The 17,641-nt window shown below is 34.6% G+C and overlaps 2 protein-coding genes across 2 annotated transcripts in view; one reads left to right on the forward strand and one right to left on the reverse strand.

Moving 5' to 3' along the window:
- Positions 1-1,055: 1,055 nt before the first annotated feature.
- LOC126779956 (ran GTPase-activating protein 1) lies at positions 1,056-13,198 on the reverse strand. The gene is made up of 12 exons (XM_050504172.1): positions 12,982-13,198; positions 12,198-12,385; positions 11,210-11,344; positions 10,486-10,638; positions 8,834-9,003; positions 8,118-8,220; positions 6,364-6,475; positions 5,765-5,860; positions 4,153-4,278; positions 3,442-3,554; positions 1,974-2,159; positions 1,056-1,261 (listed from the first exon to the last, which is right to left on the reverse strand). Exons 1-12 carry the CDS (start codon positions 13,088-13,090, stop codon positions 1,070-1,072), a joined length of 1,683 nt encoding a protein of 560 aa, XP_050360129.1. The 5' UTR covers positions 13,091-13,198; the 3' UTR covers positions 1,056-1,069.
- Positions 13,199-14,303: 1,105 nt separating this feature from the next.
- Positions 14,304-17,641, forward strand: part of LOC126779899 (cytoplasmic aconitate hydratase-like) — a 42,457-nt gene continuing 39,119 nt past the window's right edge. The window contains exon 1 of the mRNA XM_050504073.1: positions 14,304-14,481. Within this exon, the coding sequence (XP_050360030.1) occupies positions 14,475-14,481 (7 nt within the window). The 5' untranslated portion in view covers positions 14,304-14,474. The remainder of the gene's footprint in view (positions 14,482-17,641) is intronic.

A 17,641-nucleotide genomic window follows, 5' to 3' on the forward strand; every position in this document is an offset into this window, starting at 1 on the left:
TGTATCACGGCGAGTGCTCTGAGGAATTATTCTCTCTAATTCCTGCTTCCCCCTTCCTTCTTAAGTCCACGCGAGCTGGTTCTCGATGTCACCGCCTAACTGTGACATCAATTCCATCGCGAACAAAGAAATTTGGCAACTCCTTTCTTTGTCGCACTTCCAAAAAATGGAATTCCTTACCAGCTCACGTGTTCCCCTCCTCTTACAACCCGGGTTCCTTTAAACGAGGCGTGAAGAGGCATCTTGCGGGCCGGCAAGGCGAAGGCGGCTAGTGCAGAACGTTTTTCCCGTCTGTACTGGCCGTCGTCGCGTTTGGACTCTACTACCACTTACCATCAGGTGGAGTAGAGTCATTTGCCCTCCCGGCTAAAAAAAAAAAAAAAAAAAAAAAAAAAAAAAAAAACTAATATTCTAATATTTATTTAGAAAACCCATTGCCGGTCTCATCGTTTAGTACCTATTGATGGTCTCGTATATCATATTTTTATTAAATTGAATTCTAGAAATTCAATTTAAATGGGTAAAATTTGCTAAATATGCATATTTTTTAAATGGTTATAAATAAAAAAAAAATCTCAATAGAATAATAATGTACATTGGAAGCAATTAATTGCCATGTATTACGTAATTTTATTTTAGTACGGCTGTGTATCCCTTACGTACCTCATTCGCTTTTTTTTAAGTTAACAAATAAAATGTCCGTCAGTTTCGTGTGCTTGCGTGTTTTTATATCAAGGCAGCATCATTTACTTGGTGGCAGGGCTTTATGCAAGCCCGTCTGGGTACCACCCACTCATCAAGGGTTTGAAGGGACATAGCGTCTTAAAATTTAAATTAAAAGGTCGGCATATTGACGATATTAATATTTCTTACAGTGGCAAAGTATATGGGTACTGGTGACCGGTTACCGTCATGTGGTCCATTTGCCTACTTAACTTTTTATTATTAATAAATAAAAAAAAATCAAATTTTCCGCTTTACAATTTTAATTGCCTCGTGATTTTTTTATTCGTAAAGTTTGTACAGGTTAAAAAATAATAACATATTCTTATCATTCATATCATTTATTCTAAATGTACAAGTTCGGATGTTTCTCAACTATGTCTTTAAGTTCACCCGGAAATGACGCCATCTTGCTCGATATGAAGAACTTGAGCGTGTCTCGGAGAGCAATAGGGAAGTAGGGCTCATCGATCTGCTTAGCCAGAACTAAGTAACACGATGAAACGCGCCAACGTACTTTATAATCTTTGTTTTCGGACTGAAAAAGAAAAAATATATTTAAAATAAAAATAATTATTACCATTATATTTTATATTTCCATCATCTGGCTGCATAATAAAATTGGCACCCGTCTTATATTTTCACAACTTGACGTCTGACAACCGACCAATAACCCATAAGATGTCAATCACCTTGTGTGGTGTTGCTATTCTAATAAAATAAGTGACGTCGTATACCCCCCGCTTTAATTTATTATCTCTAGCATATATAGCAAATTCCAAAAGAGGTGTAACGGTAATTTTTTTTTTTACTATTAATAGGCCAGCGTTTGATCGTTGACTTGCCGTTGACGGACTCAGGTAAATGACTTCATTAGTTGATGTATTGAATAATTTATGATATTTATTATAGATTCGTGAAAATGGTGGTTTTTATTTTAAAGATGTTGATCGAGAACTGTTTTTAGTTCACAATATAGAACAATTATTAGCGAATGGCATTGAATATATAAAAAAAAGTTTATTGAAAAAAGTCTCTTGCCATTGAAATGGACTTTACAGGGGGTTTTGTACAGATAATATGCGTAAAAGGATATTTTATGAACGAAAATGAATATAATTAATATAATATATAAAAGTTTTTTTTTTAGGTGTTTCATTCTATCACGTAGCGTGGCAACACCTCATGCGTCGCAGTGCACACATACACAGTCGGTATGAACCGCCGTAATTAATAAAATAAAAACTCACTTTAATAAGTTGTAAGGCCCGAAGGAGTGCGTTCGCGAGCGGCCATTGCTGTTTCGCTCTAGCGACGACTGTGTGAAAGAGACGGCTGGCGCTCTCCGCGGCGGACGCGCTCTCCGCAGAGAGGCCGGACACGCAGCACAGAGCTTCCACGTACGCGTGGATCAAACTCTCCGGGTCATGTATTGACTGAAATTAATTTATTATTCATATTCGATGTGTCTGTGTGTGTGATGACGTCAGCGTAAGATTCGTTATTGTAAGTGCGTTAACGTGTGCGTGAGATCGATACCCGAGCTCCCATGTTTATATGTCAATTCTCTTGAGTACCTTGGCACTGTCAACAATTTTTTAATAATAATAATATCCTGGGACGTTATTCACTCACGGCCATCTGATCCCAAACTAAGCGGAGCTCGTACTATGGAAACCAGACAACTGATATACTACATATACTATTTTTCTTTCGTAAATATGTACACTTATATAGATAATAACACCCAGATTCAAGACAAACAGACATGTTCATGCACATAAATATCTGTCCTGGATGGGAATCGAACCCACAACCTTCGGCGTGAAAGACAAGCATCCACCAACCACGCCAATCAGCTCGTCATCATTAATGAATTCGCGGTATCCACTTTTTCTCGTATTGCGTCGTTAGTGTAATGGCTTTTGGGCGCAGGTCATTCCCGTCTCATCGTGACGTAAGGAAACAGCTGAGGAGATTCTAGTCTACCATGAGAAAGACTATCAGTCTGGACGGATATTGCAGAGAACATGATGTCCTCCTGACCAATTTCAGCCACAGCGGCCAATCTTAAAAGAGATTAGCCAACTGCGCAGAACATATTACAGTACGCAACTACATATAAAATATTGCAATCGAAGATGGAGTAAAGATAAACAAACCTAAGATTATATACATACATACATATTCCCGATTAATATTAAAACCGAGATGGCCCAGTGGTAAGAACGCGTGAATCTTAACCGATGATCGTGGGTTCAAACCCGGGCAAGCACCACTGAATTTTCATGTGCTTAATTTGTGTTTATAATTCATCTCGTGCTTAACGGTGAAGGAAAACATCGTGAGGAAACCTGCATGTGTCTAATTTCATTGAAATTCTGTCACATGTGTATTCTACCAACCCGCATTGGAGCAGCGTGGTGGAATAAGCTCCAAACCTTCTCCTCAAAAGGGAGAGGAGGCCTTAGCCCAGCAGTGGGACATTAACAGGCTGTTACTGTATATCTCTATTTATAATACAACATTATTACACTTAACTACTTATATACATAAAATCTTCGTAAACATTAAAAACGACATTATTGAAACCATAATGTATTATACCATAGACAATACAAAGATCTCGACCAATGGTATCGCGTCATTTCAAGGTCAGAGTTGTTTATTTGTCTTTACTCTCGTGACTGGAATACGCTTTACGATCGTTTCGTTTACCTGTAGATGGACATCGATGACGTCAGCGGCGTTTGATCCAAGCTTGGCCAAATTGTCCAACGTTGGATCGTGCAGGAATTTACCAACGTCCGTTTCAACTTCTCTTACTATGTCTAGAAAATAAATTACATTATTAATCGATAACCAATCTGTGATATTTTATATCTTTAACTAATATTATAAATGCAAAAGTGAATTCGTTTGTTATGCTTTCAGATCATGAAATTTTACGTACACCTTTTTTTTTTATATTATAGGTAGGCGGACGAGCATATGGGCCACCTGATGGTAAATGGTCATCAACTCCCATAGACATTGGCATTGTAAGAAATGTTAAGCATGATGTCATGTCCCTTGTGCCTGTAATTACACTGGCTGACTCACCCTTCAAACCGGAACACAACAATACCGAGTACTGCCGTTTTGCGGTAGAATATCTGATGAATGGGTGGTACCTACCCAGACGAACTTGCACAAAGCCCTACCACCTTATCAGAGGTACAGATCCTCTTATTTCTTACAGTGTCTATGTATATGAGAGCTGGTGACCACTTGCCTTCAGGTGCCTCATTTGCCAGTTTGCCCACCTATTTAAACAAAATTCCAGACTACCTTTCTTAAAAAAAGGGGCGATGCGAACTGGTAAATCCTGAGATTTACGCGATCAAACAAACCTTTAAACTATAAAATTTTATATAGATGGAGCGTTACCGGTTTGCTCCAACATAATGTTCCCAGTATCCAGGCTGGTGTCGAGGTGCTGTGCGTCCTCTGTTGCGCTGTCCTCCGAATTCTCTTGGTCTGATTCATCTTCATCATCATCCGAACCGGATACATCTGTAAAGATTAAACTAACAATATTACACCTAACCTAAAAAGACAGGTCGTGCTACATCTAAGACCGTGTTGATGCTTAAGATCAGGCAAGTCAATGGTCAAACAATTGCCTATTAAGCGTAAAAAAAAAAACTTATTACATAAATTCTATGCAAAAAGTTCAAAGTTATTCCCGAATTTCTCATTTTTATGGGCAATTTATGTTCTCTCTCTAGAAACTTACTACGGTTATTACAATAATTTATAACAATTAAAAAAAAAGCCGAGATGGCCCTGTGGTAAGAACGCGTGAATCTTAACCGATGATCGTGGGTTCAAACCCGGGCAAGCACCACTGAATTTTCATGTGCTTAATTTGTGATTATAATTCATCTCGTGCTTTACGGTGAAGGAAAACATCGTGAGGAAACCTGCATGTGTCTAATTTCACTGAAGTTCTGCCACATGTGAATTCTACCAACCCGCATTGGAGCAGCGTGGTGGAATAAGCTCCAAACCTTCTCCTCAAAAAGAGGAGAGGAGGCCTTTAGCCCAGCAGTGGGATATTCACAGGCTGTTACGGTAAATCATTAAAGCATTTCATTAATAAAATGGAAGTGGTAAATAGTAACTGACATACTGATCGAACAGATGAGAAAGTTAATGAACTGTAGTGTTTTGCCTATTAATATATATATGTCGCAGAATAAAAGATAAGACGCCATAATTTGAGTACAACGTCGTCTATAAGCGGTTCTTGGAAACGTCATGTAGTACGCTTGAGTAAGGTCTAAGGTCGATACAGGAATTCAGAATGCCCACTTGATATATAATGGATAATGTTAGTTAGTAGTTAATGGTTTGACATCGGACACTTGGGGTTTGCTGAACGCTCTCGTGCAGGGGACTTGGGAAAGGGACTCCGGGGCGAACGGTCGTCTTCTTGTATCGAACTTGCTGCGTTTCCAACCACTTTAATCGGCGTGGTTAATTGTTATTTTGTGATTATCGATTGTAAGCGAACGAATAAACAACAGTTGTACGAGACTGAACTTTTACTTTGCGCCTACGTCTGATAACGGCTCTGACATCGAACTGCCCCACGTGATCAATACCACCTCGTTATATATATATATATATATGTATATAAAGCTGAGATAAGCTAAGCTAAAGCTGAGCCCAGTGGTAAGAATGCGTGAATCTTAACCTATGATCGTGGGTTCAAACCCCGGCAAGCACCACTGAATTTTCACGTGCTTAATTTGTCATTATAATTCATCTCGTGCTAAACGGTGAAGGAAAACATCGTGAGGAGACCTGCATGTGTCTAATTTCACTGAAATTCTGCCACATGTGTATTCCACCAACCCGCATTGGAGCAGCGTGGTGGAACAAGCTCCATACCTTCTCCTCAAAAAGGGAGAGGAGGCCTTAGCCCAGCAGTGGGACATTCACAGGCTGTTACTTTACTATATAATGGATCATAAAATAAAAAAATTAAACAAACATTCATCTTCACTTCCTTCACCATCACTCAGCTCCGCTGACGGGCCCAATTTACTTTTCATTGTTTTCTTGTTCGCTGCACCTCCTAAGCTGTTACCTGTGGACAAAAAAGAGTTTTTATTATTATTAACATTTTACATAGATTGAAAGATAACGGATAGTATGGTAAACTAACTAATGTAGAATTTGTCTATGGTGCTGCCACCGTAGACTACCTGCGTACAGTGTGAGTTACGACCTTTCAGTCGTTATCATTTAGATAGCTATCTATCGTGGGTTGACAGAAAACCTCACTAATAATAAAAATAATAATAATATCTTGGGCCATCATTCACACGCGGCCATCTGATCCCAAACTAAGCAGAGCTCGTACTATGGAAACCAGACAACTGATATACTACATATACCACTTTTCTTTTGTAAATACATACTTATATAGATAATTACACCCAGACTCAGGACAAACAGGCATGTTCATGCACACAAAGGTCTGTCCTGGTTGGGAATCGAACCCACAACCTTTGGCGTAAAAGGCAACCAACCACGCCAACCGGCCTTTCAGTAATGGTGAACTTTAGTAATGAAATATTCAAAACTCACCAGCTAGTACGACCCTCGTGAGTCTGTCTGCGCTGTCTGGGAGAGCTGTCAACGCATCCACCACCTCCATGCACGCATCCCTTCCAATCTCGTTGTGACTGAGATCGAGTGACTGGAATTATAAGAAATCAAAATTAAAAACATACTTTATTTATTTAAATACACTTTCACAAGCACTTCGAAATAACCATAAAACATTTCAACATATTAAAAATATAGACACCATAGTCAATATTTCAATAGCAGAAGGAGTAGAAACAAATGAACAAATTTGAATTTCAATTGACAATCGTTGATTGTGTAATCTGTGGTATTCATTATGTTTTCGTGAAAAAATAACGATTTTGACTATTGGAAGTAAAATTTAAATGTTTATAAGTATTTAAGTGGAATAGTTTTATTATAAGTAAATATATATTTATTGAGAATTATTTGCAGTGTATACATAATACAGCCGAGCTGTTAGGATTGAGTATATAAGGTTTATCTTAAGGTATGTAATCTTTACTCGTTTTGCTATTGCAATGGGTTTCTTTATTAAAAACGTTCACCTCCATATCGATCTAATGTTTACCAAAATGTATGCTGTGCCGCTACTCGGTGAGCTTCTGTTGAAGATTACTCTTTGCAGCTTCAGTCAGCCCTTCCCGTCATCATCAAGTCTTTGCCAATACGATCCAATCTCTACTACGTACTGACAAAAACTTGACTGTGATGGAAGAACTTGACTGTGATGGAAGCACTTGAGCTTGAAGCGTTCAGTGGGTTAGTAGGGTATCCGGAGAACTAACATTGGTTAATAACAATAGGAAATAGCTACTATATATATATATATATATATATATATATTATAATATAAAATGAGCAATAATTGTATGTACATATATATATTTTGTATATATCAGAAACTGTTCTTACAATTTGGTCCAGTTTTTGTTTTTAAGTTTATCTACATATGTCTTACTAGAAAAAAAAAATTAAAATTAATTTGAACCGAATGAAGCTCAGTCTCCCGGGTACTATATAAATTAAATATATATATGTATATATATATATACAAGTGCATGAAATTCACGCTTGTTATGTCAATAATAGTATATTCAAAGCGAATGAAAAGCTACTACTTATATATATAATAATATAATATTCTATACTAAGACCTTCTCCGAAACGCGCTGCATCTCCTGGTATTAGTTTTAGTATGTTGGTTTAGTAGTTTCAGCTAGGCTCCTCATATATTAATTTAGATTTATCAATTGTTAGTGATTATCTGTGGACGATGATTCTAGCAACATGCACATAGCTACAGTAACAGTAACAGCCTGTAAATGTCCCACTGCTGGGCTAAGGCCTCCTCTCCTTTTTTTTTTTTTTTTGAGGAGAAGGTTTGGAGCTTATTCCACCACGCTGCTCCAGTGCGGGTTGGTGGAATACACATGTGGCAGAATTTCAATGAAATTAGGCACATGCAGGTTTCCTCACGATGTTTTCCTTCACCGTAAAGCACGAGATGAATTATAATTACAAATTAAGCACATGAAAAGTCAGTGGTGCTTGCCCGGGCTTGAACCCACGATCATCGGTTAAGATTCACGCGTTCTTACCACTGGGCCATCTCGGCTATATGCACATAGCTGTCAGGGACTATTTTTTTTTTCGGTAGCGGCATTTTTTTACTATAATTTGTGCTGTCTGTTAATTCTTTCGGTCAATTGAATAACATTTTTAATTTTAATGTATATTATACATCTTACCTCTAATAAAACAGAGTTATCTTTGAGACCTTGAGCCAGCGCACGAGCGCCTGAACTTTTCAGCAGACAATCCCCAAAGTTGATCGATTTCAGATTTTTTAATCTGTAATTATAACAATATACAATTAAATTGATTAAATAGACCATCTACAGCAAGTTATCTTTTTTTTTTCCAATGTTAGGCAGATTTGGAAATAATTGCCCATTTCTTATAAAGTAGTCCCCACCACCTATAGACATTGGTACCGTACAATCCTTATAGCCAAAGCACCATCAACCTTGGGGTCTGGGATGCTATGTCTCATGTGTATGTTACACTCACACACTTATACTTCAAAACTGAACACAACCATTTAAATATTGTGATTTGTCCATACTTTTTCATGCATGTATATAATATAATCTTATTAGTAAATAAAGTAAGAGTAGTACTCTGTTAGTGAATATATGTCTGACATGAATGCGAGGATTGAATGATTGCTGGATCTCGTGCAGGAACTAAGTGCATGTAATTTATACAAATTTGTTTTTATAAAAAAAAAAAGAGTAACTAATGAGGTTCTTGCTAGTTATTCTTGGGAGAATCTGCATTCAAAACCGGTGGTAGCGCTTGACAATTCATATGTACTTGTAAATGTCTATTTGAATAAAAATATTTTCATTTTGATTGGGTGGTCTTAGCAGACGGGCTGCCATGAATAAGAACTGGTTGGTACCTCGGCAGCGCGGCAGCCAGTGCGCCGGCCCCGCGCGGGCCGATGGTGTTGTCGTTGAGGTTGAGGCGCGCCAGACGAGGGTTGTGCTTCAGCGCCTCCGACAGCGCGGAAATCCCCACGTGGTAGATACCGTTCTGCGGCATCGATATCTCTTCCAGTGTTCCCATCGACTGGAAAAAAACCACAATTATAAAGTCTCTGTTCCCAATGTCCTGAGGACATACCCAAGGTAGGACCATTGAAATAAATTATATTGGAACTTTTGTTGATTTGCAATTCAGCAATTCCTCTTTAATAAATTCATCTCCACATAATTTAATGGGTAACCCAATGTTAAACAAGTACAATAGAAATAAAAACTATTGTAATATTAATTTTTTTTTATACGGGTGTAGGGTTGTAAAATTGTTAAGTTAAATTTAAAGTTCTAAAGAGGCAAATAAAACTAAAAATCCGTAAAGATGGAAAAATAGAAATAAAACAAACCTCTAAAGAAGTGCTCCGGAAGTCAGAATAAATACCCATATTATTACAATATCGATTTACCAAATGTATATTAAATCTATTTTCTAAATTATTAATTCCAAAATGCAAAATGCTCGGGCGCCAGGATGATTATATCCGTTTAAAGTTAATATAATTAAGTTACATATAATAACTGCTTTTCTTTTTTTTTTTTTAAATTCTTAACAAGTGCCAAAGTAAAATTTTACAAAATAAGTTTAACAAAACAATAAGTAGTTATTTAAATGAATTCAAAATTAATGTTTTAAATATAAATAATATCAAAGTATAATTTTCCAAACTAAATACAAAGTTACAAAGTTTATATAAATCTCACGCAGTTCCACTACAGCGGCGAAAATTATATGTAGAAATTACATACCATAGTCCAGTTCTTTAAGTTACTTAATTAAAGTTTAAACCTCCTTGAAGTCTTCCCAAGGAATATCATGAATACATTTTGAAATAAATCTTCCAAGAGTAGGTTTCTTAAGAATACAATTCGAATTTTATTCCCACGAAGCTTACCAGGATAATATCAAATCCACGAATATTTAAACAATCCAATATGGATTATAATTAATTTAACCAAAATGTGGAATATTGTTCATGAAAACAGTACTTTTAAACAATATTATGAGTTTACAAAAAATAAAAGTTATAAAAACTGCAAGAACTAATTTAGGTCACCATTATGACCCAATGACCGGAAAGAAAGTGAAGTCTTAGACAAATGTCAAAGAGCATCTCGAAGATAATAAATTAAAATTAGTTCGAAAATGCATAATGCATAAAAATTTGCATTATGACGAGACGTCAAATTTAGCGGTATTTTTCAAATGTTAAATAAACATAATTATAGTTGCACCTGTCAAAGTCAATTGACACATGACAACTAATGTTTTTAGGTTATAATTTAAATAAATTTGTCATATTTATTTTAAAGCAAAGCAACCATGTAACGTACGCCAAAACTACGTTATACTATGGACATGTAATATGAGCAGTTATGATTCAGATACAGCCTATGTCTAAGGGAAAAGGTGTAAACATTTCACCATATAGCCTTTGCCAATTTGCTTTAAAAAAAACTTGAGTTACACACAATTCTTAACTTCTTCAAGACAGATAAATTTGAGTTATCTCACCTGAAAAACACCAGCTAACGCTTTCGCCCCTTCATTCTCCAACCTATTTCGTCCAGCTATAAATACGCGTAGACTTCGTGGATTCGCTGACAAAGCCTTTGCCAGCAACCGACCTCCCGTTATACCTAAACCATTATTGTTCAGACGTAACTCCTGAAAAAATGTTATATAATTCTTATACTACAAGCTACCTATCTCGGCTAGCAGTGTTCACACGGGTTGAATATGGGTGTATATAGAACGTTTATATTAAACGATAAACATACAAACAAAAATTCTTGCTTTCTAATATATATATTACGGTTATAGCTCACCAAAGGTTTATTACAAATGGATGAATGGTTTAGGGAGTAATAAAAAACAAACAAACAAACATAAATTTTTAGTTATTTAGATAGCGCTAACTTTTAATTTAAAACTTTACCAAATTTATTTTGCCCGGGTCCCACAAGTTTTTTTTAACTTTACTACATATTATAAAGGCTGCGTCACGTTTGCTTGTCTGTCTAAAAGCAACAAACTCAAAAATGACTACCAATGGACTGAGTGATTTATGAGCAAGGTTTAGGTGGCTGAAATATCATTATGCTAAAGGAAAAAATCATGCCGACTGGACCTTTTCTGGTATTTTTACTTTACAGTATAAATGTTTCATGAAGGGTCTTCATTTATTTAACTTGAGCAAAACCAAAATATAGTTCTGTTCTATGAAAATAAAACTCACCTGTAATTGTGAACACACATCACTTTGTAGCAACTTTGCCAAACCTTCAACACCGATGGGTCCGAAGGCGTTGTCACTTAAATCTAGAGTTGAAAGACGAGCACCAGCTTCTATCATACCATCACCAAGTGCACTCTGAAATAAAAAAGATTATTTAATATTTGTATTGTATCTAAGATGGGTGACGCCTCGTTGGTCTAGTGGCTAGATGTAAGGCCGCAGACTCGGAGCTCCTGGGTTCGATTCCCAGGTTGGGCCAATAAAAAGTAATTGGGTTTCTCTGTCAGAAAATTCTCAGTAGCAGCCCGGAGTCTGGAAATTGGAAGTGTGTTCACTCCCGTGCCTCGGAAAGCACGTAAAGCTGTTGGTCCTGCGCCTGAACTCTTTCCGGTCATGTCGGATTGCCGTCCCATCGGATTATGAGAGTTAGGGAATAGAGAGTGCACCTGTGTTTGCGCACACACTTATGGACTATAATATCTGCGTAGTTTAGCTAACTATCTTAAATTTATATCTTTCTTAAATTGTCAAAATACAGAAGAATTATCAACATTTGACAATATGGTGCAAATCATGACAAGGAGGAATTGTGTTAAGACTGCATGCACCATTTCCACCTTGAATCGCAATTCATCACTATTTGTCACCGTTTTATCACTATCAGATGTAACAAGTTTTACTGGTGGTAGGGCTTTGTGCAAGCTCGTCTGGGTAGGTACCACCCACTCATCAGATATTCTACCGCAAAACAGCAATACTTGATATTGTTGTGTTCCGGTTTGAAGGGTGAGTGAGCCAGTGTAATTACAGGCACAAGGGACATAAAGTCTTAGTTCCCAAGGTTGGTGGCGCATTGGCTATGTAAGCGATGGTTGACATTTCTTACAATGCCAATGTCTAAGGGCGTTTGGTGACCACTTACCATCAGGTGGCCCATATGCTCGTCTGCCTTCCTATTCTATAAAAAAAAAAAAGTTAATTTACTTACTAAAGCCGGAGGTATTTCTGTTTTCATTCTACCAGTAAACATGTCTGAAAACCTTGCTGTTTTTAACTCGGGATGTTGAGCCAAGGCCTTAGCAATGGCTTGTGCAGCTTCTACTCCAAGAGTGTTGCCTGTGAGTGTCAAGTATTCTAAATCTGGACATGCATTGATTGCATTCACAATTGGCTGTGCTGAAATGATCACATTGCTTAATAAAATATTAAGAAGCTATATATAACAATGTATATGAGAATTTCTTAGCATACATTATTCTCTATATTTGATATTGGTATTTGAAAGAAGCTTTTTACTTTAAATCGCCCTTTTATTGAGAAATATTTCAGATTATATAATATAACGCTACTATCCACAGAGGCAAAGCATACGAAATAGCAATAAGCATACAAAAACTGGAGCAATTAGTTTGTTCTTCTTTAATACAGCAATTAATATATTGCATAGTTAGTGGATCGTAGAAAGATATAGGCTATATTTTTTAATCTATTAAAATAAGTGTTTAATGTTTAAACAATCAATAACTACGAATGCACAAATTTTTAAAGATTGCACACAGCTCCTTTATTTATTTTGCAAATAAAATTCAATATAACACACTAACTTGTGTATGAAATGGCGGTTAATATGAGGTTATAAAACAATAAAGAATATCAATAAACAATTGTGAATTATATATTACATTATTGTTATTTTACGATATAAATATAGTAGGATTCAGTAGACACAAAATATTAAAGATATTTCACGTGTCATTTCAATATTTACGTACCATCGCTTTCAGTGTCCAATTTTAATGATCTTCCAGAAAAATCAACTCCACTCACTGTTCTATTTGGTTCGTTTAAAGCTGTACATATTGCGTTCAAATCGAACGACATTTTTATGGATTCTGCTTGTTTAATAAATAAAAAATAACAAGAAAACGAGTAGCAACGGACTTTTTTTAATTTTTATTCGGCTTCGCTTGTCAATAAAAAAGTCAAGTCAATCGATCGATTGTCAACTTTCGTAGTGATGTTTATTATACGCATACTCCAAAGTCATTGGACAATAATATGATAAGATAATTATCACATAATGCATATATTAAATAAAGTTCTCATCTAAACATTTGAAAAAATATTATTTTTTACATTTTTTATATAATTATGTTATTTTCGTTCAAAAAAAAAAATTGAGTTTCAACAAAGTACAAACGAAATTAGAACAAAATAATGAACCAATACACACGGTATGTTATATTATAATTATATTTATATATACGGAGAGTATCTACGTTAAATTATTTTCAAAAGTGTCTGTAATATTGTTTTATTTATCATGCCATAGTATAAAACAAACTGCGTTTGTTATTTAAATATTAGGGCTTTTCTCACAATAACAACGTTATTAGGTATTGGAGACCTAAATTAAGCAGAATAGTATTCTACATTTTTTTAATTTGAGAAACTATAATTTTAAATGATTTTTTAAAATATTAATCCACATTCGTATGTTATGGGGCTATATGAAATTTTGCAATTTCAAAAAAGAGTATTTATGTAAAAAAAAATTTTAGGTCTTAAATTGTCATGTACATTTTTTTTTCGAAAAATCAAACAATTATTTTTAATTCACTAGTGCTAAGTTTCAAATAACAACATTACAGTAACTTGTTAACTAAGTAAGTTGGACATGGTGTTTTTTTAAAAATCATGGGTTTTTTACGACGATCATTGGTATATAAAATTTGTATTGCATCGATATCCAAGCGATTGTTACGTAAGAAAACTAAATAACTTAAAACAATATACTTCAATCGGTTGCATTACTGATAGTAAATATGTACTGTGATGGCGAATAAAATAACGTAGTAACATTATTTGACCTTAAACTTAGGACATACATGGATGTTTGTAGTGTTTATCATTAATTGGAAAAAGTAGAAAAAATATCCGATAGCTAATTTATATGTGTAAAATGTAGTGGAAATTTTCAATAAGTCAAACATTAAATAATTAATATCATTAATTTATTATATATTGAAATATCAGTAGTTTGTCAGACGTAATAAACAAGTAGTTAAAAAAACGCTAGTGCGTTCACAAAAGACTTGTTTTCTAAACGTTGTAATTGTGTGTCAGTCAACAGTCAGACAGTAATCGGAATGACAGTGATTGTTCGACTATCGTAGTACTGTTATTTGAGTTATTTCGCATTAATTTACGATAAATTTTCGATAGTTCAATCACTAGGTCCTACGTGACTTTTTGACTGGATACCATGGCCGGTGCGTATTCTTTTTTTTAATTTTTATATTTAGAACTTTGGATAGTGCGTTTTAACTCCTTCGTCTTATTCTTAATTTCTTATCAGATAAGAAAATGCAATCACGCAGATATATTTTCTCTATCTTCCTGTTTAAGTTATAGATTCTAATCATTATTTTAAACTTTGAACTTATCTTGCGTTTAATTAATTATATTTCTAAGCAATTCTAACGAAAAAACTTTCAAGGTTAATCACCGTAAGTAGGAATTTGTTTTAAATATTTTTTTTTTATGTAAAAAAATGCATATTTTAATGTTATTTTTCCTTATAAACTGCTTATAAAGTATTAATTTAGTGTTTTGAACATGGAGATAACAGTGCTTAACATATATTTTGTAACAAATGTTGTGTTTAATTAGTTCTGAACCGAGATTGCGTGTTCAAGTAACATTGAAATTTTAATGTGCATGATTTGTGATTATAATTCATTCTAGTGCTTGAAACATTTCTGTCTGTGTCAGATGAAATTCTTCCACAATATATACTCGTCCTGGCTTGTTCAAAAACCGTGTCAAAATGTGAGAAGCCCTTAGCCAAGCAGTGGGACATTTTATTTAAATAGTTTATTGACCCCTGTTCTTTTTTTTACTTAAATTATATGGTGTATAATATATTGAACGATAAAATGTTTTCGTAATGGTTAAACTAACCTTTTAACAATAGGAATATTTATTAATGTCAAAGGTTCAATTATACTAACATATGTTAGTATTATTAAAATATCTAACATAGTTACTTTTGTAATGAGACAATTTTGGTTGTTTCCTTCAGATTCATGAAAAAAAAACTTAATATGTTGTTTATTTTAATTGCTACTAACAACTCTTCAGTGTTACCGATGAGGTATTCAGTTTGATGAAAACCTTTCAATTACCATTTTAACTTACATAATACCTATTGCATGGTGCTAATAAGCTCCAAAACTTCTCCTCAAAAAAAAAAAGGGAGAGGAGGCCTTTAGCCCAGCAGTGGATTTTTTTTTTTATTTTTTTTTATATAGAATAGGAAGGCGGACGAGCATATGGGCCACCTGATGGTAAGTGGTCACCAAACGCCCTTAGACATTGGCATTGTAAGAAATGTTAACCATCGCTTACATCACCAATGCGCCACCAACCTTGGGAACTAAGATGTTATGTCCCTTGTGCCTGTGATTACACTGGCCCACTCATCCTTCAAACCGGAACACAACAATACCAAGTACTGCTGTTTTGCGGTAGAATATCTGATGAGTGGGTGGTACCTACCTAGACGAGCTTGCACAAAGCTCTACCACCAGTAAATATTCTAACACTAAAAGATATTCACAGGCTGTTATGGATTACGGATAATGCCTATTTGAATTACAGATGTAAAATACATATTCAAATTATTTGTTATGTATGTGTTTTAATTTATCTTAATTAGTTTTACTTTTGGTAACTCCCGAATAGCCATATTAACTCAAACAGCCAGTTAAAGTCACAGACGAACACATACATTTTATTTACTCTAATATATTATTTTTGTGTAAGCTTCATTTTATTATCGTATATTTTGTTTCAATGTTTCATAATCATTCCATTATATAAGAATATTTACGTAATGCGTATGTGTATAATTTATTTACAATTTATCTTAATATTCATAGGATCGTCTTGATGTATTTGTGATTGTTATAAATGGCCGGCCGAAAATTCCTTCAGGCATTTAGGCCCCCTTTTGTATAAAGTATGATGTTTCCATCAAGAAAGTTTTGTACATGAAAAATAACAGCTTATAAGAACTTTCATATTAAAATATCTTGTACATTTTTGCTTATAGCTTCAAAACTAGTACACATACATTATTGAAGTGGAAATAAAGTGCATGAACCATACTAAGGAATGTATATGTATAAATAAATGTACCATACTAAGGAGTGTCTGTAGTAGTTTGAGCCGAAATAGGAAGGCAGATGAGCAAATGTGCCAGCTAATAGTAAGTGGTCACCACCGCACATAGATATTAACGTCGTAAGAAATATTGTCCACCAACCTTTGGCACTAAGATGTTATGTCTCTTGTGCCTGTACTTACACTGGCTCACTTATCTTTCCAACCGGAACACTTTATTTAAATTTGAACTAATGCAAATATACATAAGTGTCACTTTTGCGCGAAAAAGTTTTTGATATATATTTTTTTTCTAGTAGCATAATTTATTTTGTCCATTGCTTCTTAATCTGGATTATTAAAAAACTACTACTACTTCTCACTTGTATTTTCGCGCCCGTAATTTGAATTTAGAAAAAGATCTCAAATTTAAAACGTACAAAATAATTTTTTTTTTTTTAATGTTTTATATTTACCGAATTGGTCAATGTCAAATTGTTATTTGTTTTTTTTTTTAAACATTCATCCTTCATGGTGAGCACTATTCATGCGCGTTTCAGTGACAGTGAAAACGAGTATGCATAATTTCAAGATGATCGATTGTCAAAGTGTTTTCTCAAAGTGAAACTCATTTTCGTACATTTATTAGTTAATTAGCTGTCCAGTGTCCATTTATTAGCTTTCGTCAAGTCATTGTTACCGAAAGGTTTTCGATTTTATCGGCAATTTGTAAATATGATAAGTATTTTATATATATTGTATATTAGAATTCGGCCTTGTTTATACATATTTACTACCAACCCGCATTGGAGCAGCGTGGTGGAATAAGCTCCAAACCTTCTCCTTAAAAAGAGGAGAGGAGGGCTTTAGCCCAGCAGTGGGACATTCACAGGCTGTTACGGTTACGGTTATACATATTTCAGATATCACTATATTTGCTTAGTCATGGATGTGATTAAAAATTAAAAATCATCAGTGATTAAAGATTAAAAATCATCAGTGATTAAAATTAAAAATCACCTAAAATGCAAAATATACTTCTTATACATATATATAACCACATATACTACATATATAGACATAATGACATATTAGTCGTTAGTGAATATCAATGGTGAAGTGGATAGAACAAGTTAACCATACACAAAGGTCTCGGTTTCAATATTGGCAATCTAAGCATCACTTTGTTTTTGTGAACTTAATTTGTGTTTGATTTATATTGATTTATTGCAAAATGTTTATCCATCAACCTTTTTTTTTTTTTTT

This window comes from Nymphalis io, chromosome 30, assembly GCF_905147045.1.
Source record: "Nymphalis io chromosome 30, ilAglIoxx1.1, whole genome shotgun sequence".
Lineage (NCBI taxonomy): Eukaryota > Metazoa > Arthropoda > Insecta > Lepidoptera > Nymphalidae > Nymphalis > Nymphalis io.